The 21140-nt window shown below is 47.5% G+C and overlaps 1 protein-coding gene across 4 annotated transcripts in view; it reads right to left on the bottom strand.

The window, feature by feature from the left end:
• The window catches only part of LOC143856077 (choline monooxygenase, putative (CMO-like)), a 53251-nt gene extending 32341 nt beyond the window's left edge, over positions 1–20910 (bottom strand). For 3 of the 4 annotated variants that reach the window (XM_077366123.1, XM_077366124.1, XM_077366125.1), the window contains exons 1-2: positions 20542–20910; positions 6473–6518 (exon numbers count right to left, since the gene is read on the bottom strand). In XM_077366123.1, coding sequence (XP_077222238.1) covers positions 6473–6518; positions 20542–20851 — 356 coding nt within the window. In that variant the 5' untranslated portion in view covers positions 20852–20910. Of the gene's footprint in view, positions 1–6472; positions 6519–16295; positions 16999–17084; positions 17492–20541 lie in introns of those variants that run through there. The other variant, XM_077366126.1, reaches the window with a different exon arrangement.
• Positions 20911–21140: the final 230 nt, after the last annotated feature.

Raw genomic sequence — 21140 nt, 5'->3', positions numbered from 1 at the left:
AAAATAAGCTAGGATCACTTCACAGCCCGGGACCTGATTCCATTCCGAGACCCGATTTTCGTAAATCGTTAGATCAAGGGCAGATCTTGACCTGGGTGTCTTTCCTTACCAAGAATTTGTGATCATTTAGTCAAAATAAGATCGATCAAGGTTAATCTCAAATTCAGATTAAACATTGTGTCACTTAATTGAGCAAAAACCCAGTGAAAAATCACGGATCAAGGCATGATGAATGAGAACCGTCGAAATTATTCCATTAAATCATCGATAACAAAACTTTTTAAAGTCTTAATTGGTGTTGATGTCATGGTTTAATAGTTTTAGCCGTTGATCCAAAATTGATCGAATCGGTTGGTTCATTTGGATCGCCGATTTGCTCAATCTTTGGAAAAACGATATGCCGAGGAAGATCGACGGCTCTCATTCATCAAAATTTTGAAATCAATATTTCTAAGGCAATATTGGGCTTCAACGAAAGAGGAAAAATCAAGGATTCCAAAGGCGAAAAAATCATTGAAAACAGACACCAAAATCTCCCAAAAATTCGCATTTTCTACATTTTCTATTCCCATTTTCTCTCCTTTATACACGTTTTCCCACCTTGCTGACATCATCCATATTCTTATAGAAATTGGGAGGATTTTGGAGATTTTGTGAAAATATGTTGCAAATTGGAAGAGACATGTGTTGAAAGCTCATTAGTTCAAAGCATTGCCCAAAATTGAAAATGACACTTGTCCTCATCCTATTGGAAGAAATTATTACTAGAAGTTCATCATATCTCTCCATATGGGACGTTTCCTTTTGCTCTCTAATTGTTTCTAGGTTGAAAGATTTTGTGGGGACAAGTGGCATCATCATAAACCTTGAAGTTGTTTCCCAATTTTTATGAGTAATCCTAGCCTCACAAATCCTTTCTAATTTTTCAATGCTCACGCCCAATTTGGATGTATGTGTGGTTATCAAAGGAAGTTGCCCAAAATAAAAGAGGAACATTCTACTCTTTTTATCATCCCACCATTGCCTTTATTTCCAAAAATTGATCCTTTCAATCACAACCCTTGATTTTCCTCTCCTCCTAACTTAGTAACCTTGCTCACCCATTCTCCTATAAATACCCCTTCATTGCTCCATCCAGAAAAGAAAAGGGAAGAGGATTTTCAGCCTTCCCTCTCTTTCAAATTCGTTCCCCCGTCCCTCTCTTTTAGTTCTAGCAAAGCCGCTCAATTTTCAACCCACCTTCTCTCAAATTCGTTCAGGCCTCTTCTCCTTTGGTTGCGGCATTTCGTATCAAAAGCAAGGAATCACGAGGAATCATCATCATCATTTGGGGCAAGGATCGACACCAAACAACGGAGACGTAGGCCAAAATTCACTTGTTATTCTAAATTGGATTCAAATTTGATTTCTTCTATTTCTCTTTTATTTTTCTCTCAATTGGCTTCTCTTGATTCAATGCCTCAAAACCTCCATCTCAACCAAACTCTACCCAAACCAACTCAACCCATTCCATGACTCGACCCAACTTACAACCTGATCCTACCACCTAAACCTTTAGCCCAAACCACCATTTTAACCCAACCCAATATCTCTAACCCGATTCACCTAACCCCAGCCTGACTCAACCTGAGTCAAATCAAATCAACCCGCGACCCAACCCCAAGGCGAACCCCGCAACCCGTCCCCTAACCTACAGCCCAACCCGCGCCCCTAAGCCGTACCCCTAAAGCCGCACCCCAACCAGGCTCAACCCGAGCCGCACCCCGACTGGGTCTAACACTTTTAACCTCACTACCCGAACCCTTGCACTGTGTGCCCTCTATGTGATTCTTATATGTAAGGTGAATATCCATGAACTCAAATCAAATCCATGGTCCCTTTGTATACAAGATCATTATGTGCATCCTCGTGCATATGTGCACTGTTACCATCCTAACCGAGCCTAGTCATATCCCAACTCAATAAGTTGAATCGAACTTAAGAAATCTCATTGCTTACACATCCATGCTTGTATATGCTGTACACATCAATGAGTACCCATGAATTATACATTCTATGTACATCAATACATGCCATGCTTTAGATAATTGATTATGTGTACAGTGCATACACATGGATGATAAGATTCATCTCAAACACCATGTGATGTACGCATGAGATTTCTCACATGAACCATTCCTATTCAACTTTAACCATACCACATAGGCCTTGGACCCAACTCGGGTTGCACCCCTAGGCTTGACCCAACCCAACTCGGGTTGCACCCCTAGGCTTGACCCAATCGAATTCGGGTCACAGCCGTAGGCTTGACCCAACCCAACTCGGGTTGCACCCCTAAGCTTGACCCAACCCAACTCGGGTTGCACCCGTAGACCTCGGCCCAACCCAACTCAGGTTGCGCCCCTGTTACCTTCCTCTCACCCCGAGTCAACCCTTGACTCCACCCCTGACTCACCCTTATACCCTCTTGGTCCTAGCGAGCCACAAAACTCGGACCCACTTGATCCAACCTGAGTAAACCCAATACATCAAATCTAACCCATTGCCCCAGCCCAATTTAACTCGGGTCCAACCCAAGCTAACCCGAGTCAACCCGGTTCAACCCAACCCAACTCGGACCCGCAACCCGACCCCAACCTGGTTCAGCCCAATCCAACTCAGACTCGCAACCCGGACCTAATCCGGTTCGACCCGAGTCAGCCTAACCCGAGCCAACTTGAGTCAATCCGAGCAAACCCGAGTCAACTCGGACCCAACCCGCACTAACCCGAGCCAAATCAACCCAATCCTACAACCCGAGCTTAATCTCATAGCCATTTCCCTGGATCATCCGAGTACCTTGCTCACCTTACTTTATTCCAGCAACACGATGTTCCATCCCATTAAGCCCATATTATTACAAGACTAAACCCCCATCCCATTTCCAAATACCTCATCCGACCCCAATAGCTATATCCCATCCCCATAGAATCAACTGTCCATATACCACCTATATCTCCTTTAATGTCATCATCCCCAAACCAACCATGCCATACATCCATATCCATGTCCAGGTCATTTCTCCAAATCTGATTTGGCCCCATATCCATGTCCAGGTCATTTCTCCAAATCTGATTTGGCCTAATCCGGTACCCCCATCAGTAGGCTTCCTATCCAAAACAACCCTACTTATTTTACCACATCATACACCCCAACAACACTATCCTGAAGCCAACCTAATTCGACTCAACCCCGCCGGACCTACCTGGTCTGACACAAACTATCGAATTAGTTTAACCCAAGTTAACCGGACCCACTCAGTCCAATTCAAGCGGACCCACCCGATTCAGCCTTGACCCAGACTCAACCCGATCCAACCCAAGCCAACCCGGACTCAACCCGAGTCACCTCGAGTCAGCCAAGCCAACCCAAGTCGGTCCGGGCTCAGCCCAAGTTAACCCGAGTCAGCCCGGTTCGAACCCAAGTTAATCCGAGTCGGCCTGAGTCAGCCCGGTTTGATGCCCGAGTCAGCCCAATCCCCATTCACTTTGCCAAATTTCCTAAGCTCATCCATTGAACCCTCAAATCCATTTCCTCGAATATGGGAGACTCTTTGTCCAATTCTTTGAAGCCCAATTCCAAGTTCCAATCCCAAATCTAAGCTTCTGATCCAAAGTACAAGTTCAAGTACTAATCCTACCATCTATTCCATTCTCAAGATCCAACCTCCTCCAATGGAACTACGTGTGGCTTGATCCCCACCACGGGGTACGTAGGCAACTTGGCACTCTCAAGTTCAGTCGCACCTTTCTCCATCTTTCTCATTCCCTCACACCATTCTTCATCTCTTCCATTCCCTTTTGATTTGACTCAGGTTGAGTCAGGCTGGGGTTAGGTGAATCGGGTTAGAGATATTGGGTTGGGTTAAAATGGTGGTTTGGGCTAAAGGTTTAGGTGGTAGGATTAGGTTGTAAGTTGGGTCGAGTCATGGAATGGGTTGAGTTGGTTTGGGTAGAGTTTGGTTGAGATGGAGGTTTTGAGGCATTGAATCAAGAGAAGCCAATTGAGAGAAAAATAAAAGAGAAATAGAAGAAATCAAATTTGAATCCAATTTAGAATAACAAGTGAATTTTGGCCTACGTCTCCGTTGTTTGGTGTCGATCCTTGCCCCAAATGATGATGATGATTCCTCGTGATTCCTTGCTTTTGATACGAAATGCCGCAACCAAAGGAGAAGAGGCCTGAACGAATTTGAGAGAAGGTGGGTTGAAAATTGAGCGGCTTTGCTAGAACTAAAAGAGAGGGACGGGGGAACGAATTTGAAAGAGAGGGAAGGCTGAAAATCCTCTTCCCTTTTCTTTTCTGGATGGAGCAATGAAGGGGTATTTATAGGAGAATGGGTGAGCAAGGTTACTAAGTTAGGAGGAGAGGAAAATCAAGGGTTGTGATTGAAAGGATCAATTTTTGGAAATAAAGGCAATGGTGGGATGATAAAAAGAGTAGAATGTTCCTCTTTTATTTTGGGCAACTTCCTTTGATAACCACACATACATCCAAATTGGGCGTGAGCATTGAAAAATTAGAAAGGATTTGTGAGGCTAGGATTACTCATAAAAATTGGGAAACAACTTCAAGGTTTATGATGATGCCACTTGTCCCCACAAAATCTTTCAACTTAGAAACAATTAGAGAGCAAAAGGAAACGTCCCATATGGAGAGATATGATGAACTTCTAGTAATAATTTCTCCCAATAGGATGAGGACAAGTGTCATTTTCAATTTTGGGCAATGCTTTGAACTAATGAGCTTTCAACACATGTCTCTTCCAATTTGCAACATATTTTCACAAAATCTCCAAAATCCTCCCAATTTCTATAAGAATATGGATGATGTCAGCAAGGGCACGTTTTCCCATGCATGGGAAAACGTGTATAAAGGAGAGAAATGGGAATAAAAAATGTAGAAAATGCGAATTTTCGGGAGATTTTGGTGTCTGTTTTCAATGATTTTTTCAGCTTTGGAATCGTTGATTTTTCCTCTTTCGTTGAAGCCCAATATTGCCATAGAAATATTAATTTCAAAATTTTGATGAATGAGAGCCGTCGATCTTCCTCGGCATATCGTTTTTCCAAAGATTGAGCAAATCGGCGATCCAAATGAACCAACCGATTCGATCAATTTTGGATCAACGGCTAAAACTATTAAACCATGACATCAACACCAATTAAGACTTTAAAAAGTTTTGTTATCGATGATTTAATGGAATAATTTCGACGGTTCTCATTCATCATGCCTTGATCCGTGATTTTTCACTGGGTTTTTGCTCAATTAAGTGACACAATGTTTAATCTGAATTTGAGATTAACCTTGATCGATCTTATTTTGACTAAATGATCACAAATTCTTGGTAAGGAAAGACACCCAGGTCAAGATCTGCCCTTGATCTAACGATTTACGAAAATCGGGTCTCGGAATGGAATCAGGTCCCGGGCTGTGAAGTGATCCTAGCTTATTTTGTCCTGATTGAAGATCCATAAAGTCAGATCGAAACATAATGACCTAAAACATATAAATCCATGATAGATGGACTCTTTTATGGATTTAATACTCTAAAGTCACCAATCAGGGTATTTTTTCAATTTTTCGGATCTAATCATCTTACCAGGTACATCTCTTTATCATTTTGGTTTTAAGGAATGTGAGGATGCATAATTTACCAGTGAAATTCCATGGATCAATATATTAAGTTATTGTTGGTTAAAGTGTAGCAAAATGAGGGTGTCTACAAATATGTACATATTTTTTTTTCCATTTCAAAAAAAAAATATGTACATATACACTCTACCATTCTGTCCCCAAACAAGTACGCATCATCTCTACCATCCCCCCTCCTCCCCACAACCCCCCCCCCCCCCCGGCAAAAAAAAAAACTAGTATGCATCTCACAGGAAAGGATTATAATACCTCCGCAACAGTATGCAATACTCAACTCAACAAAGCCTTTGTCCCAAACTAGTTGGGGCAGCTAAATGAATCCTTTAGAAAAATTTCATGAAGGTGAAAGGAATCTACCCGGCTCGGCTCTAATCCTGGCTGTAGTTGGGTTCATGTACGTGGATCATTTTCTTCCATTCTATCTTATCCAAGGTCATGTTCTCTGTTATGTTCCTAGCTATCAAGTCTTTCCTCACTGTTTCTACCCAAGTTGTTTTCTGTTTGCCCCTACCTCTTTTTACTCCAACCTGGCACGTGTCGCCTCTTCTCATATAAAATAAAATATATTGTGTGTTTATTGGTGTGCTAAAATTAAGAGAAGCATCTATTCCACATGCCTATATAGACTTTTTTTGTGGTACATTTATCCATGTTTTCCTCCACCTAAACATGTGAACTAAGAAGTTGATTATAGAAGCACAAACATGCATACAAATACATAGGCACACCAATTAATACATTCCACAAGCACATCGATAATCCATAAAGAGATAAGTACCTTCCGGTGAAGAAGTCATGAGGATTCTTGATTTGTTCAATAAAGCCTGGAAGTTAATAAATGGAAAACATTGACGTTGTTGAAATCAGTAAGATGCTTAAGAGCTATTCTTTGCAGAATGGCAGATTAGCATAAAAAGGGACGAGTAAATATCATGATGAATATTAAATGGCGAAACAATATTGAACATTGTATCAAAAGCAAATACTATATATAAACCAATCAAGAAATAACATTTTAAGTTGGACATGAAAACGCAAATCGGTCTTGTATTCAGTAGATGGGCATTATTTTTGTACTTGTTAGATATAACTCATTAGTAATCAGTCAGTGACTCATTATTGTAGGGAATTTAACCGGGTAAAACTCACCCCTAAAAGCTAGCTGTTAGAGGGAGGGTTCCCATTCCCTTATAGCCAATCCCCATCCATCTCACTTTACCGATGTGGGACTATTTTGCTTTTGCATGGAACCCCAACAATCTCCCCCTCCACGCGGAAGCAACGTGGACAATCTCACCCCTCCACGCGGTGGCAACGTGGGAACCACGAGATCCTACACCGGGGTTTCTAATATCTTCCCTGAGGGACATTCCCGCCCTCGGAGGCAAACCGGGGTTACCACGCCCTGAGCTCTGATACCATTTGTAGGGAATTTAACCGGGTAGAACTCACCCCTAAAAGCTGGCTATTAGAGGGAGGGTGCCCATTCCCTTATAACCCATCCCCATCCATCTCACTTTACCGATGTGGGACTATTTTGCTTTTGCGTGGAACCCCAACAATTATGTTGGTCCATTTGTAATTCATAGATCTCCTTCCCAAAGTTCTTATTTGTGGTAAAAGAGAAACACGGAAAAACCCATAGTTTCACCTCCCTCAATCATTTCCTGAAGAGTAAACCATACGGCTATACGGCTGACATCAGCTCTATAACTGGAAAGTTCAGCAAGACATATCTTGACCCTACGGCTATACGGCTGATATCAGCTCTATAACTGAAATTTTAACATAAAAAAATGGAATAAATAATCTATCATGTATACTTGGTTAGTAATGAAAAAATGCAATCTAAATCAAAGCCATGTCTGTATAAAACAAAGTAGATGTAAGGTGTATTGTATCAAAGATGTTTGTAGCACTCATTTGATTCAAACAACTGTGTACCTCTTTGTGGGAATTCTGTAAGCATTTCTAGCCTTCATTTAGCACATGTACCAAAAGGTAACAAAAACCAGGGGAAATACACCCATTACCTCCCATCGATGTACATAGCAATCTCTCTCATTCCAATATTCTTTACTCCACCCCTTCTTTTCCTTTTTGTGCAGAGACAATTTTGTAAGGCATAAGAAGATTCCCTGCTCCAAGAATATCCCAAAAGCTTGAACTTTCTTTATTAGGTTTTTCATCAGATCCACAGTAGCATTATCAAAGATTCTTTTCTTTTCTTTTTGAATGGAAGCATTATCAAAGATTCTCCGCACAAAATTTAGCAACTTGTTACTACACTTTTTTTTTAATGATAACTTGTTTCTACACTTTACCACCAATATAACAGTCATTCAATCCCACTTCGAAATGAATATCATTGCATAATACTTTCAGCAACAGTATCAAATTCATCAATTCCAAACGTTTTATCATTTACTTTCTAACCAAAATAAATATTCTTGTAATTTTTTTCCAAATATTATAACCAAGAGATCAATATATTCTTCTGACTTTCAATCATATCTCGCAATTAAGAAACATATGATTTATGTCAGTTGTTTCAACTACCATTGCCACATTCTACAAGAAATCGAGAGAAATCACAAATTAATGTAATGCAGGAGCATCAAAAAAGCCCTCCATGTTTTAGATGTGTCTGCCTATGACTCATGGTATGGGTGGCGGCAAGTATGTCGTAGCATGGAGGTGAAGCCAAATGTTGTAGAGGTGTGGGAGCCTCCGGATCTGGGATTTTTGAAGTTTAATTTTGATGGGTCTAGTTTGGGGAACCCCAGCCCCGCTGGAGTGCGGGTGTCCTAAGAAATGATAGTGGGGAGATGAGTTGGCCTTTGCGGATCCCATTGGTGTTGCAGATGCCAATGAAGCGGAGATTAGGGCGGTGCATCAAGACTTAAAGTTGCTAGATAAAAATAGCCTTGATAAGGTAGTGGTTGAAAGGGATTCATTAAATGTGATTCGATGGCTTAAGGGCCTTCATCCGTATCCATGGAGATTTGCTAGATTTTTTTACGAGATTCAAGATTGGGTCTGATATTCCTCTATTGCCTTCAGGCATGTGCACCATTTTGCTAATGGGGAGCCAATGGACTTGCGAGGAGAGGGGTTGAGAAGGAAAATTTGGAGTTTTTTTATTATTTACCGCCTTTATTTTTTCTTAGGTTTTTGGTTGTTGCTTCGCCTTCTCTCTCTCTCTCTCTCTCTCTCTCTCTCTCTCTCTCTCTCTCTCTCTGTAACTGACCATCTCGGTCCTTTATAATGAAATTTGTTGCCATCCAAAAAAAAAAAAAGTGATGCAGGAGCATCCCCTTGGAGTCTTTACACTGGCCTAGACATGCTCAATAGCATAGGACTTTTATGTTTGTCTCATTAGTCATGTTAGCTTACTCATTTTGGTTAGTCCGTTTGTGTCTTTTAGCCTTATTAGTTGTAATTTGTTATTTACAAGTTGTTCATGTCATTTTAGTCATTTAGCATCAAAGAGGGCAGTTAGGCCATGTCTCATTGTAGAGAAACTTATATAAGCCCATTGTCTCTTGTTTTTATGGGGGATTAACTTGTATTTTTGGAATTGAACTTTGTAATTAGCTTCTGTGTGCTGGTTGTAATTTTCTTTTCAAATATTCAAAGCAAGGGATCAATATATTCTTCAGACTTTCAATCACATCTAACAATTAAACTATCAAACAACCTGATGGGGTGCGAAAACGCGGCAGCCTGTTAGCTTCCAACACGTGGCTAGAGGAGGGCCCACTGCAGAACCCACGTCAGCAGGGGTAGTTTGGTAATTCCCTCGGAGTAGGTGAACCTGAACCTATAGCTGGTCGACACCTGCTTTGGGGCATTAACTCCCCACCTACCCCAAACTTTCCTTATAAAAAGGCTTCCAAAGCTCATAAATCAAGGTATTGAATTCTTACCCACCACTCTAAAAACCACCCCTTCACCCCAGCTCTTACTGACTTGAGTGTCGAAGGGTCTGTCCGGAGTACACTCCGGGTCGGCCATTCTGACCTCGTTTGCTTCTGTGCAGGACACAGTTAATCAGGACTCTAACCTCCATTTCACCTCCTCGAGCCCTCCAGCTCGGCTCTTACGTCACTGTCATATTTGTTAACCGATTTCGGGCCTAACAGATTGGCGCCATCCGTGGGACCCCAGAACTAAAGGTTGTTCCAATCACTTTACAAAAATGGCAGGGCGCAAGAGTGCGCGGGTGCCAACCGCACGGACTACCCGAGCCATGCTACCCGGCAGGACTCGGAGTGAGCGACTCGCCTCGCTGGTGGTGGCAGCTTCTGCTACGGCCGAACAGAGCCAGCCTCGTTCGGAACACCTCAACCCCATGCCCACTCCAGAGCAAGTTCAAGCCCTCTTTCGGCAAATGACAGCTCTCGTTGGGCAGTACCAGCAGTTACTCCAGGCGCCCCCCCAACCTCCTCCGGAAGCTCCACGACTTGTCCCTGAGAGGCCAGATATCCACAGGGGAGAGTCGTCGCGCCATGGTGAGGACCGAACTCACCACCCCACCAGACAAGTCCGTCACCCCGCGGCCAGGCACGCACAGACAGAGCCGCACCACCGTCGAAGGTCGCGGTCTCGCTCACCGCAAAGGCACCGAGCTCATGAAGAGCGCGTGCCACAAGCAAAATCCCGGTCCCGTCGTAGAAGTCCGGAAAGCCACTCCGGCTCCGCGGCGAGCCCATTTGCGGAAAGAAACAGGTCCCCAGACCGTAGAGTTGACCCGGTGCTGCGGAAAATAGAAGAGATGGACTACAGAATCGAAGAGCTGGCTAAAGATCAAAGCCGGCCTGTTTCTAGGGCGTTCACGAGCAGAACGCCATTCACCGACGACGTCATGGCCGCCCCAGCACCCAGGGGATTTAAAATGCCAACTATTCCGCAGTATGATGGGACCACTGACCCCGTGGACCACTTGGAGACGTTCCGAACAATGATGCTCCTCCACGGTGCGTCAGATGGCTTCCTTTGCAGAGCATTCCCGACGACCCTGACAGGTGCAGCAAGGGACTGGTACTCAAGGATCAGACCGAACTCCATCAGCAGCTTCGATGACTTCGGGGAAGACTTGGTCCGCCACTTCATGAGCAGCCGCAGGCCAAGGAAAACAACAGCATCCTTAATGGCCTTGCGGCAGGAGGATAATGAACCTCTCAAAGACTTCGTCAGCCGATTCAACAGGGAGGCGCTTCAAGTGCCAAATCTGGACCCCTCGGCCGCTACAAACGCACTTCTCGCAGGTGCTAGATCTAATGATTTCCGCCGAGCAGTGGCCCGCCGGAATCCACTCTCCCTAGCGGACCTAATGGCTGGGGCGGAGGAATATATTTCGGTAGAAGAGACTTTGGCAGCTCTGGACTCGAATCGGAGGAGGGCCTCTGATGATATGAACCGAGACAAGCACCCTGCTAAGCCGCGTAGGGATGACAAGGTTGTCAGAAGAGACAAGTCCCCCCAAAGAAGGGAGGAAAACTTCACCCCTCTCAACACATCCCGAAGGCACATACTAGCTGCTATCAGCAGAGAGGAGTTCATAAAGTGGCCAACCCCAATGATCTCCAAGGGGAACAGGAGAGACAAGTCAAAATACTGCCGTTTCCACAGGGACCACGGCCACGACACGGACGACTGCTGGCAACTGAAGGAGGAGATCGAGCAATTGATCAGCCGGGGCTATTTGAAAAAGTATGTCCGAGGTGACACCCACAGGAACAAGCCCAAGGAGAGAGGTCCCCAGGGCCGGAGTCCTCGGCAGTCTCAACCGCCCCCAGCCCGAAGACAATCTCCTCCACCGCCTAGTCCACAACCAGAAGTACCCCGCTCCCAGCCAAGGGGAGTCATCGGCACAATCATGGGCGGTCCGGCAGCTGGTGGCACCTCATCCGCTGCGCGAAAAGCTTACGCACGCCGAGTCAATACCGTGCACGCATGCGACAAGAAGATGAAGACGGAGAATGAGATCTCCTTCTCTGATGCAGACCTCGACGGCTTGATATTACCACATGACGACGCCCTAGTCCTAACCATGCTCGTCGCGAACTGGGAGTTGAAGAAAATCCTGGTAGACAATGGGAGTTCAGCCGACATCCTGTACTACCACGCCTTCGAAAGGATGATGATAGGTGACGACCGCCTAAGGCCGGCAAACTCAGATCTCTTCGGCTTCTCGGGAGAGGTAGTCAAGGTTGAGGGACAGATCGAACTCCCTGTCCTCGTCGGAGAATCACCCTGCTAAGCCTTCGCCATGGTCAACTTCCTAGTAGTGCGGGCCACTTCGGTCTATAACGTTATTTTAGGACGGTCGGGCCAGAACCAGATCCGCGCCGTCGCATCTGCTTATCACCAGAAGATGAAGTTTATTACGCCCAACGGCGTTGGAGAAGTAAGGGGAGACCAGCCGCAGTCTAGGGAGTGTTATGCAATGGCACTGAAAGGCAAAAACGCGACAGAGTCATTTCCGATTGAGCTACTCGATATGAGGAGCGAAGCTCAGGGAACTCAACCCGCAAAAGACCTTATCTCCATCCCCCTGTGCAGAGATGATGATGAAAAGGTCGTTAAGATCGGCTCCTCTCTAGACGACGGCACCCGGCGCAGCCTCACCCAATTTCTTCAGAACAACGCAGATGTCTTTGCATGGACCTCCGCAGACATGCCCGGTATTAATCCGGAGGTCAGTACGCACAGGCTAGGTGTTGACCCAACCTGCAGGCCAGTAAAGCAGAAAAGAACACTTCGCCCTCGAGAGGCAGCGGGCGATCAAAGAAGAAGTGGAGAGGCTCCTGAAAGCCGACTTCATTCGAGAGATCCAATACCCGGACTGGTTGGCAAACGTAGTCCTGGTAAAAAAGGCAAATGGGAAATGGAGAACCTGCGTCGACTTCACTGATCTGAATAAAGCCTGTCCCAAGGACAGCTACCCACTCCCAAAGATCGATCAGCTCATCGACGCCACTGCAGGTCACGAGTTACTGAGCTTCATGGACGCCTTCTCCGGATATAACCAGATCAGAATGTATAAGTCAGATATCCCGAAGACCTCCTTTGTAACAGACCAGGGGACCTACTGCTACCGTGTTATGCCCTTTGGCCTGAAAAACGCCGGGGCCACATATCAGAGGCTCGTAAACAAACTCTTTCGGACTCAGATCGGCCGCAACATGGAAGTCTACGTTGACGACATGCTGGTCAAAAGCCGGAGTACGCAAGATCATGTCTCCGACCTGGAAGAAACGTTCCAAGTTCTGAGGGAGCACAGGATGAAGCTCAATCCCACTAAGTGCACCTTCGGTGTCAGCTCTGGGAAATTTCTGGGGTTTATGGTTAGCCAAAGAGGCATAGAAGCCAATCCAGAAAAAATTAAGGCCGTGGTGGAGCTCACTCCGCCCAAAACCATCAGAGAAGTGCAGCGACTGACAGGGATGATAGCCGCGCTGGGGCGCTTCGTATCAAAATCTGCGGAGAGGTGTCTCCCTTTCTTCAACGCAGTCAAAGGATTTAAGACCGCGCCCTGGACAGAGGAATGCCAGGCCGCCTTCGAGGAGTTAAAAAGATACTTGCCTCTCCACCGCTATTGACAAAGCCTGAGCCTGGTGAGGAGCTACTCTTGTATCTATCTATAAGCCCCCTTGCTCTGGCAGCAGTCCTAGTTCGTGAGGATCACAGTCAACAAAAGCCGGTCTACTACGTTAGCAAGGTCTTACACGATGCTGAAATAAGGTACCAGCGGGTCGAGAAATTGGCTTACGCGCTGGTGATGGTGGCTAGGAAGTTGAGACCGTATTTTCAAGCTCACACGATAAAGGTCCTTACTGACCAGCCGCTCAGGCAAGTTCTCCATAAGCCGGACACCTCGGGGCGACTCGTTAAATGGGCCGTGGAACTGAGTGAATTTGACATCCGCTACATGCCCAGGCCCGCAATCAAGGCTCAGGTATTGGCAGACTTCGTAGTTGAATGCTCCATCCCCCGACAGGCTGCCGAATTTGAAATTGTTCAAACCCCAGTTATGGAAAAGTCGGTAACTCATGAGGAGCGAGCGGCGGATGAGGCTGAGGCAGAAATCGTCCCCGCGCCAGCAGAACAGGATCCATCAGCCGCCGAGCCCCTCTGGGAAGTGTACGTGGACGGGTCTTCGAACAGGGGTGGCTGTGGCGCCGGTCTGATTCTCACCGGACCAAACAGCTTCACCGCAGATTATGCCCTACGGTTCGGATTCCGCGCATCTAATAATGAGGCAGAATACGAAGCCCTCCTCGCCGGGATGAATCTCGCCGTTCAAGTCAAGGCCCAAAGGCTGAAAGCCTACTGTGATTCCCAGTTGGTTACAAATCAGATCCAGGGAACGTACGAAGCCCGCGACGAGCGTATGATCAAGTACCTCTCCCTGGTCCAACAATTATCCACCAAGTTCAAAAGTTTCGAGGTCATCAGAATCCCCAGAGCAGAGAACACAAAAGCAGACGTACTATCTAAGCTAGTCGCGTCCGGATATACGACTCTTGGGAATATATGTATGGAGTTCCTACAGAGATCCAGTATCGATAGAAGGGCCGCTGAAATCATGGAGGTAGAACACGAGTCTTACTGGATGGACGAGATCGTCGACTACCTGCGTAGTGGGAAACTACCTGAGGCGAAGAAAGAAGCCCGCAAGGTGATCCAAAGGGCAGCCCGGTTTTCACTCGATGGCGAGAGCCTGTTCAAAAGATCCTACACCCTCCCATACTTAAAGTGCCTCCGGCCCAGCGACGCCGCGTACGCCCTGCAAGAAACACACGAAGGTATTTGCGGAGAGCACCTGGGGGGCAAGGCCCTGGCGATCAAAGTTTTGCTGAGAGGTCTGTACTGGCCGACCCTGAGACAAGATGCCCTAACCCTGGTCAGGAGGTGCGAGAGATGCCAAAAGTTCTCCCCCACCATCCATCAGCCTGCTGTATCCATGGCTCCAATCATCAGCCCGCTACCCTTCGCGATTTGGGGGATGGATATCTTGGGCCCCTTTCCACCAGCCTCCGGAAGGCGCACCTTCGTAGTAGTGGCCATTGATTATTTTACCAAATGGGTGGAGGCCGAACCTCTAGCCCAGATCACCGAGCAGAATGTACAGAACTTCTTCTGGAAATCAGTGGTCTGCAGATTCGGGATTCCTCGCGCCTTGATAACAGATAACGGCAAACAGCTCGACTGCCGAAACTTTCGGAAGTTTTGCTCCGACCTGAAAATTGAGCAGAGGTTCACCTCCGTAGCACACCCACAAACCAACGGGCAGACAGAAGTCACAAACCGAATCCTACTGCAAGGGATCAAGAAAAGACTAGACGAAAAAGTTGGTCGATGGCCAGATGAGCTCTACCATGTCCTATGGGCTTATCGCACCACCCCGCGCACACCAACGGGCGAGTCTCCATTCAACCTGTCCTTCGGAACAGAGGCGGTAATACCTGTCGATGTGGGCACCCCGTCCACTAGAATTTCCAACTTCAACGAACAGCTCAACGGTGACGGGCTACGCGCAAATCTTGACTTATTGGAGGAGGCCAGAGAAGAATCCCGAATAAGAGTTGCCGCCTACAAGCAGAAAGTATCTCGCTATCATGACTCGAAGATACGCCCTAGGGAGTTTCGAGTTAGAGATCTGGTCTTAAGGAAAGCTGCTATCTCCCAACCCAAGAAGGCCGGAAAGCTTTCCCCAATCTGGGAGGGGCCTTACCGAGTAAAAGAGGTGATTCGCCCGGGAAGTTATAGACTGGAAACACTCGAGGAAAAACTACTACCACATGCCTAGAACTCAAAGAACCTTCGCAAATACCATCAGTAGCGAAGCAGCCGGCACAAAAAAAAAAGAGACTTTGTAAATATCTCCTGAATGTGAATGAAAGAACCTTCTTTTTTTTACAAGTGCCTTCGTGTCCGTCAAATTGGAAAACCCAGTTCACTGAAACTAGGGTACTCGACGTTTGGTTCGCCACGGCTCGTCTCCGCAAAGACCGGGAGCCCACTCCTGGTCCGGAACCAGCCCGGATGCAAAAACCAAAGCTCCTTCAAAACCCAGTTCACTGAAACTAGGGTACTCGACGTTTGGTTCGCCACGGCTCGTCTCCGCAAAGACCGGGAGCCCACTCCTGGTCCGGAACCAGCCCGGATGCAAAAAGAAAAGCTCCTTCAAAACCCAGTTCACTAAAACTAGGGTACTCGACGTTTGGTTCGCCACGGCTCGTCTCCACAAAGACCGGGAGCCCACTCCTGGTCTGGAACCAGCCCGGATGCAAAAACCAAAGCTCCTTCAAAACCCAGTTCACTAAAACTAGGGTACTCGACGTTTGGTTCGCCACGGCTCGTCTCCACAAAGACCGGGAGCCCACTCCTGGTCTGGAACCAGCCCGGATGCAAAAACCAAAGCTCCTTCAAAACCCAGTTCACTAAAACTAGGGTACTCGACGTTTGGTTCGCCACGGCTCGTCTCCGCAAAGACCGGGAGTCCACTCCTGGTCCGGAACCAGCCCGGACGCAAAGACCCAAGCTCCTGAAAAACATAGCACGTCAGGACCAACCTAAGTCCATGACGCCTACCTAGAGCGATAGCTACGCAGCATACGGCCAAGCAGTATAAACTAGAGACGGACAAGCATAGAAGAGGTAGACAATAAAAGTTTGCTTTCCATTCATATGTTGGGGCCTCAGAGGACCATTACAAAAGAGACGCCTCAACGGGCTGTTAAAAAAAAAAAAGGAGTTGGGCCTCTAAGGGGCCGTTACAAAAAGGAATCAAGAAATCGCCAAAAAAGGGGAGAAAGAGAACTCAAGGCGCCCCATTGCCCCCATCCGCGCTGAATCTGCCCCCGGGGGCAAGAGTGCGTCAGCTGCGGCCGGCTCCTCGCCAGTAAGCGTCGGTGGGTCAGTTATAACCATCCTCGACAGGTCAACGCCCGGATTGGAATCCTTGACCTGCCCAAGGCAGTCAAAAAACCCTATCTTGTAGGCCTCACTGGATAGAAGAAGGAGTTCGTCCTCCTTTTCCTGAACGGTCGTCGCCTGCCTCGATAGGGCTCTCTCCCTCTGAGTGTTGAGGGCTTCCGTCGCTTCCTCCTTCTGCGCGGCCAGCTGAGCGGCAAAATCCTCTCTCGGCCGCTTGATCTCGTCGGCAGATTTTTCGACGGACTTCTTCAGCTCCTTCACATCCTTTTTCAGCTTCCCATTCTCCTCCTTAGACTTGGTTATAGCATCGGAAAATTTCTTACTCTTCCCCCGAAGATCATTGAAGTACACTCCGATCTATAAAATACAGATGAGCAAGTGTTAACACAGGTAAACGAAGTAGAAGGCGAACAAAGAGTGAGCGTACTCGTCAGCCATCTTACCTGATAAAGAGAAGAAAATACGGCCTCTTCGGCCGTAGCTGGCGGCTCGTGGAGAACCTGTTGCTTGTCTTTGTCAAGAATACATTTACTTTGAATCTCTACAGCTACCCGGCTCTCTCCAAGGCCGGTATCAGTCTTTTGGACGGCCCAATTTGGCCGAAAAACGTTATCTCCGGACCTCGCCGGGGGCGGGAGGGTGCCAGCAGATGTCGCCACAGTCCTCGAAGACCCTGCGCCCCGGCCGGATGAACTCACCAATTTCACCGAACTCTTGGCCTTGGGTGGGGGCGGCGCGTCCTGGGTTGGAGCCGGACTCGCCGTCTCCGGGGCGTTCCTTTTCTGGCCCTGACGGACCGTCCCAAAGGCCCCCTTCCTCATCTTATCGACTAACGACTGCTGCTGCATCTCTGAAAGATAGACAAAAACAAAACCAGTCGGAGACAAGAAAAAAGGAAAGACAAATTTTAAAGGAGGCTATCTACGTACGTGCCCGGGTCGCAGTACTAAGGCCCAACCCAACCAAAACCTCTTCCCCTTGGAAGTCTGAACAATCACCAGGCCCCTCCCGGTCCAGCACCTCCCGAAGTAGAGCGAGGGTTCTCGCATCTTCACCCTCAAGGAACGGCTTGCGACTCATCCCGACTGTATCCGGGGTTTCCCATTTCAAAGGGACCAGCCAAGGCTCGCTGGACTCCGTGTCCTCGACATAAAAGAACCTACTCCTCCACAGGTGTATGGAGGAGGGAATGCCAGTGATCATTTTTATCTCCGGACGCTGGCTAATGTAAATCCAACCCCCACCCTTGTGCTTGTTCAATTGCGCACACGCGCGGAACAACGGTACTGACAAGTTCCTCTGAAGCCGACCCTGAATGAGGTATACAAACCCCGTCAGCAGCCTCCATGAGTTCGGCGCCACCTGGGCCGGGGCCAGCCCGTAGTGCTGAAGCACCGAGGCGAAGAAGGGGTGCAGAGGAAATCTGAGTCCGGCCCTCAGTGACTCGTCATATATGCAAATGTCGGAGCTTTCATTACAAGCTCTATCTCCCTCCATCGCCTCCCTCAGTCCAAACCTGGATGGGATGCAGTACTTATCCCTAATCACTGCCATGGCGGACTCGTCCAGGTAGTTCTCCTCATTGAGAGCCTGTATGTTGTATTTAGGATTGGCATTCATCCGAGCCCTTGCCACGACCTCAACGGCCCGGCCCGGGTGAAACGTTGTGGACGCCTCGCCGGCGTCACTACCAACACTCCCCCCTTGTGGGACATAGCTATCCGTCAGAAGCGGAGCGGTGTTCAAGTCCAATATTGCCTCGTCCTCCACCTCCTCATCACTACCTATAACAGTCACACTCACCATTTTCGGGGCCGGTGACCAGGTAGGCCTATCCTCTGTCCTAATCAACGATCTAGACCCTGAACTACTAGAAGACGACTCCCCCAAACCGGACTCAGAACTAGAGCTACTAGATATGAAAGCAGGAAAAGAAATGAATGAGACGCGCTCAAGAAAAATTACCGGTCACACTGAATGCTCCTGAATCCACCGCCGTTCACAAAAACTACACGATCCGAACTGGCCTTCGCCGAACTGGGCGTCGCCGAACCGACAAAGAGAAAAAGAGGAGGAGAAGGAGGAGAAGTAAAAAGTGAAAATGAGAAGGTAAAACCCACTCTTTATAGATTTCTCTGAGGCGGTGTGCATTAAATGAAGGGCACACGTTTCGAGGATGCCCGAGTGGTGCCGCGTGTCTTCTATTAATGGCGGGCACAAACTTCGAGACAAGGGCGTAAGCGAAAATACGCGCGTACCTCTAAAAGACCAAGGGGAGTCATACAAGTGCTCGTGCGGAGAAAGGCAGTCCAGCTCAAGCCGGACTGAAAAAGCAATCCGGCCCAAGCCGGACTGGATATGACGCGTTCCGCAAAACGACAAAAAGCAGTCCGGCCCAAGCCGGACTGGATATGACGCGTTCCGCAGAACGACAAAAAGCAGTCCGGCCCAAGCCGGATTGGATATGACGCGTTCCGCAAAACGACAAAAAGCAGTCCGGCTCAAGCCGGACTGGGTCGTAAAACGACAAAAAGCAGTCCGGCCCAAGCCGGACTGAATATGACGCGTCCGCAAAACGACAAAAAGCAGTCCGGCCCAAGCCGGACTGGATATGACGCGTTCCGCAAAACGACAAAAAGCTGGGTGGCTAAATGACAAAAAAGCAGTCTGGCCCAAGCCGGACTGGATATGACGCGTCTCGCTAAACGACAAAAATCAGTCTGGTCCAAGCCGAACTGGATATGACACGTTCCGCAAAACGACAAAAAGCAGTCCGGCCCAAGCCGGACTGGGTGGCTAAACGACAAAAAGCAGTCCGGCCCAAGCCGGACTAGATATGACGCGTCTCGCTAAACGACAAAAAGCAGTCCGGCCCAAGCCGAACTGGGTGGCTAAACGACAAAAAGCAGTCCGGCTTAAGCCGGACTGACAAAAATCCGGACTGCCCCAGAAGCCGGACTGCTCCAGAATCCGGACTGGCTCAATTTCCGAACTGCCCCAGAATCCGGACTGCTCCAAAATCCGGACTCCGGACTGCTCCAAAATCCGGACTGCCCCAAAATCCGGACTGCCCCAGAATCCGAACTGCCCCAGAATCCGGACTGCTCCAAAATCCGGACTGCCCCAGAAGCCGGACTGCTCCAAAATCCGGACTGCCCCCAGAATCCGGACTGCTCCAATTTCCGGACTGCCCCAGATTCCGGACTGCCTCCATTTCCGGACTGCTCCAGAATCCGGACTGCCTCAATTTCCGGACTGCTTCAGATTCGGGACTGCCACAGGCCAAGCCTCGACCACTTCCAATCAGAAATGTACTCTACCACATTTCCCCAAGTCACCATAATAACTTGGAGAACTGGGGGCCAACTGATGGGGTGCGAAAACGCGACAGCCTGTTAGCTTCCAACACGTGGCTAGAGGAGGGCCCACTGCAGAACCCACGTCAGCAGGGGTAGTTTGGTAATTCCCTCGGAGTAGGTGAACCTGAACCTATAGCTGGTCGACACCTGCTTTGGGGCATTAACTCCCCACCTACCCCAAACTTTCCTTATAAAAAGGCTTCCAAAGCTCATAAATCAGGGTATTGAATTCTTACCCACCACTCTAAAAACCACCCCTTCACCCCGGCTCTTACTGACTTGAGTGTCGAAGGGTCTGTCCGGAGTACACTCCGGGTCGGCCATTCTGACCTCGTTTGCTTCTGTGCAGGACACAGTTAATCAGGACTCTAACCTCCATTTCACCTCCTCGAGCCCTCGAGCTCGGCTCTTACGTCACTGTCATATCTGTTAACCGATTTCGGGCCTAACACAACCAATTACTCCAAAAGCTTAAGCATTTCTATAAGAAATTGAGGAAAAAAAAAAACACAAATTAATGTGAGATGAAGACAGTCAGTACCTACAGCCTGCCAACCTCGGTAGAACACGCGCTCGAATTCTAGGGCAAGGAAAGAGGGATCAGTGTACCATGAGCTAGGGGGAGTTAGGGCTTCTTGTAAGGGAATTCTAGGGTTGAAATCTTCTACTGAGCGGAGAGATTCTATGGGAATTTCAGAATTGGAAGCAGAGAAGAATCTAGAAGTAGAGTGATTGTTGTAGATGCAATTGTAGGATGAAAATTGAGAAGGTTTAGAGATTGAAGTGGGTTTGAATTGCTTTTGGAAGTTTAGGGTTTCTAAATTGAGAGAGATCGGTTTGAGCATCGCCATAGCTTTTTGGGTTTTTTTTTTAAAGGGGAGGAGTTTGTGATCCTGTTTTTCTGTCTCTTTTGCCGCAATCCGCTTCTAAATATTCGCTGGGTTTGATGAAGGAAATTACGAAAATGTCCTCCTATTTATTGGATTTTGGAACAGACAGTATTTGGCTTTTGAGAAATAACTTTCAGTCCAAGACTGATTTTTTTTTTTTTAAATATTCAGTCCAAAACTGATTAGTGTACTCAAAATTGCATCGATGCCCAATTAAATTTAGATTTTGAGAATTTAGCGAAGTGATAAA

This window comes from Tasmannia lanceolata, unplaced genomic scaffold (genome assembly GCF_043159265.1).
Source record: "Tasmannia lanceolata isolate RefF3 unplaced genomic scaffold, GAP_Taslan_0.1 ptg000023l, whole genome shotgun sequence".
Classification (NCBI taxonomy): domain Eukaryota; kingdom Viridiplantae; phylum Streptophyta; class Magnoliopsida; order Canellales; family Winteraceae; genus Tasmannia; species Tasmannia lanceolata.
Note: the sequence above shows the minus strand (reverse complement) of the source record. Positions and strands in the feature narration are given on the sequence as shown.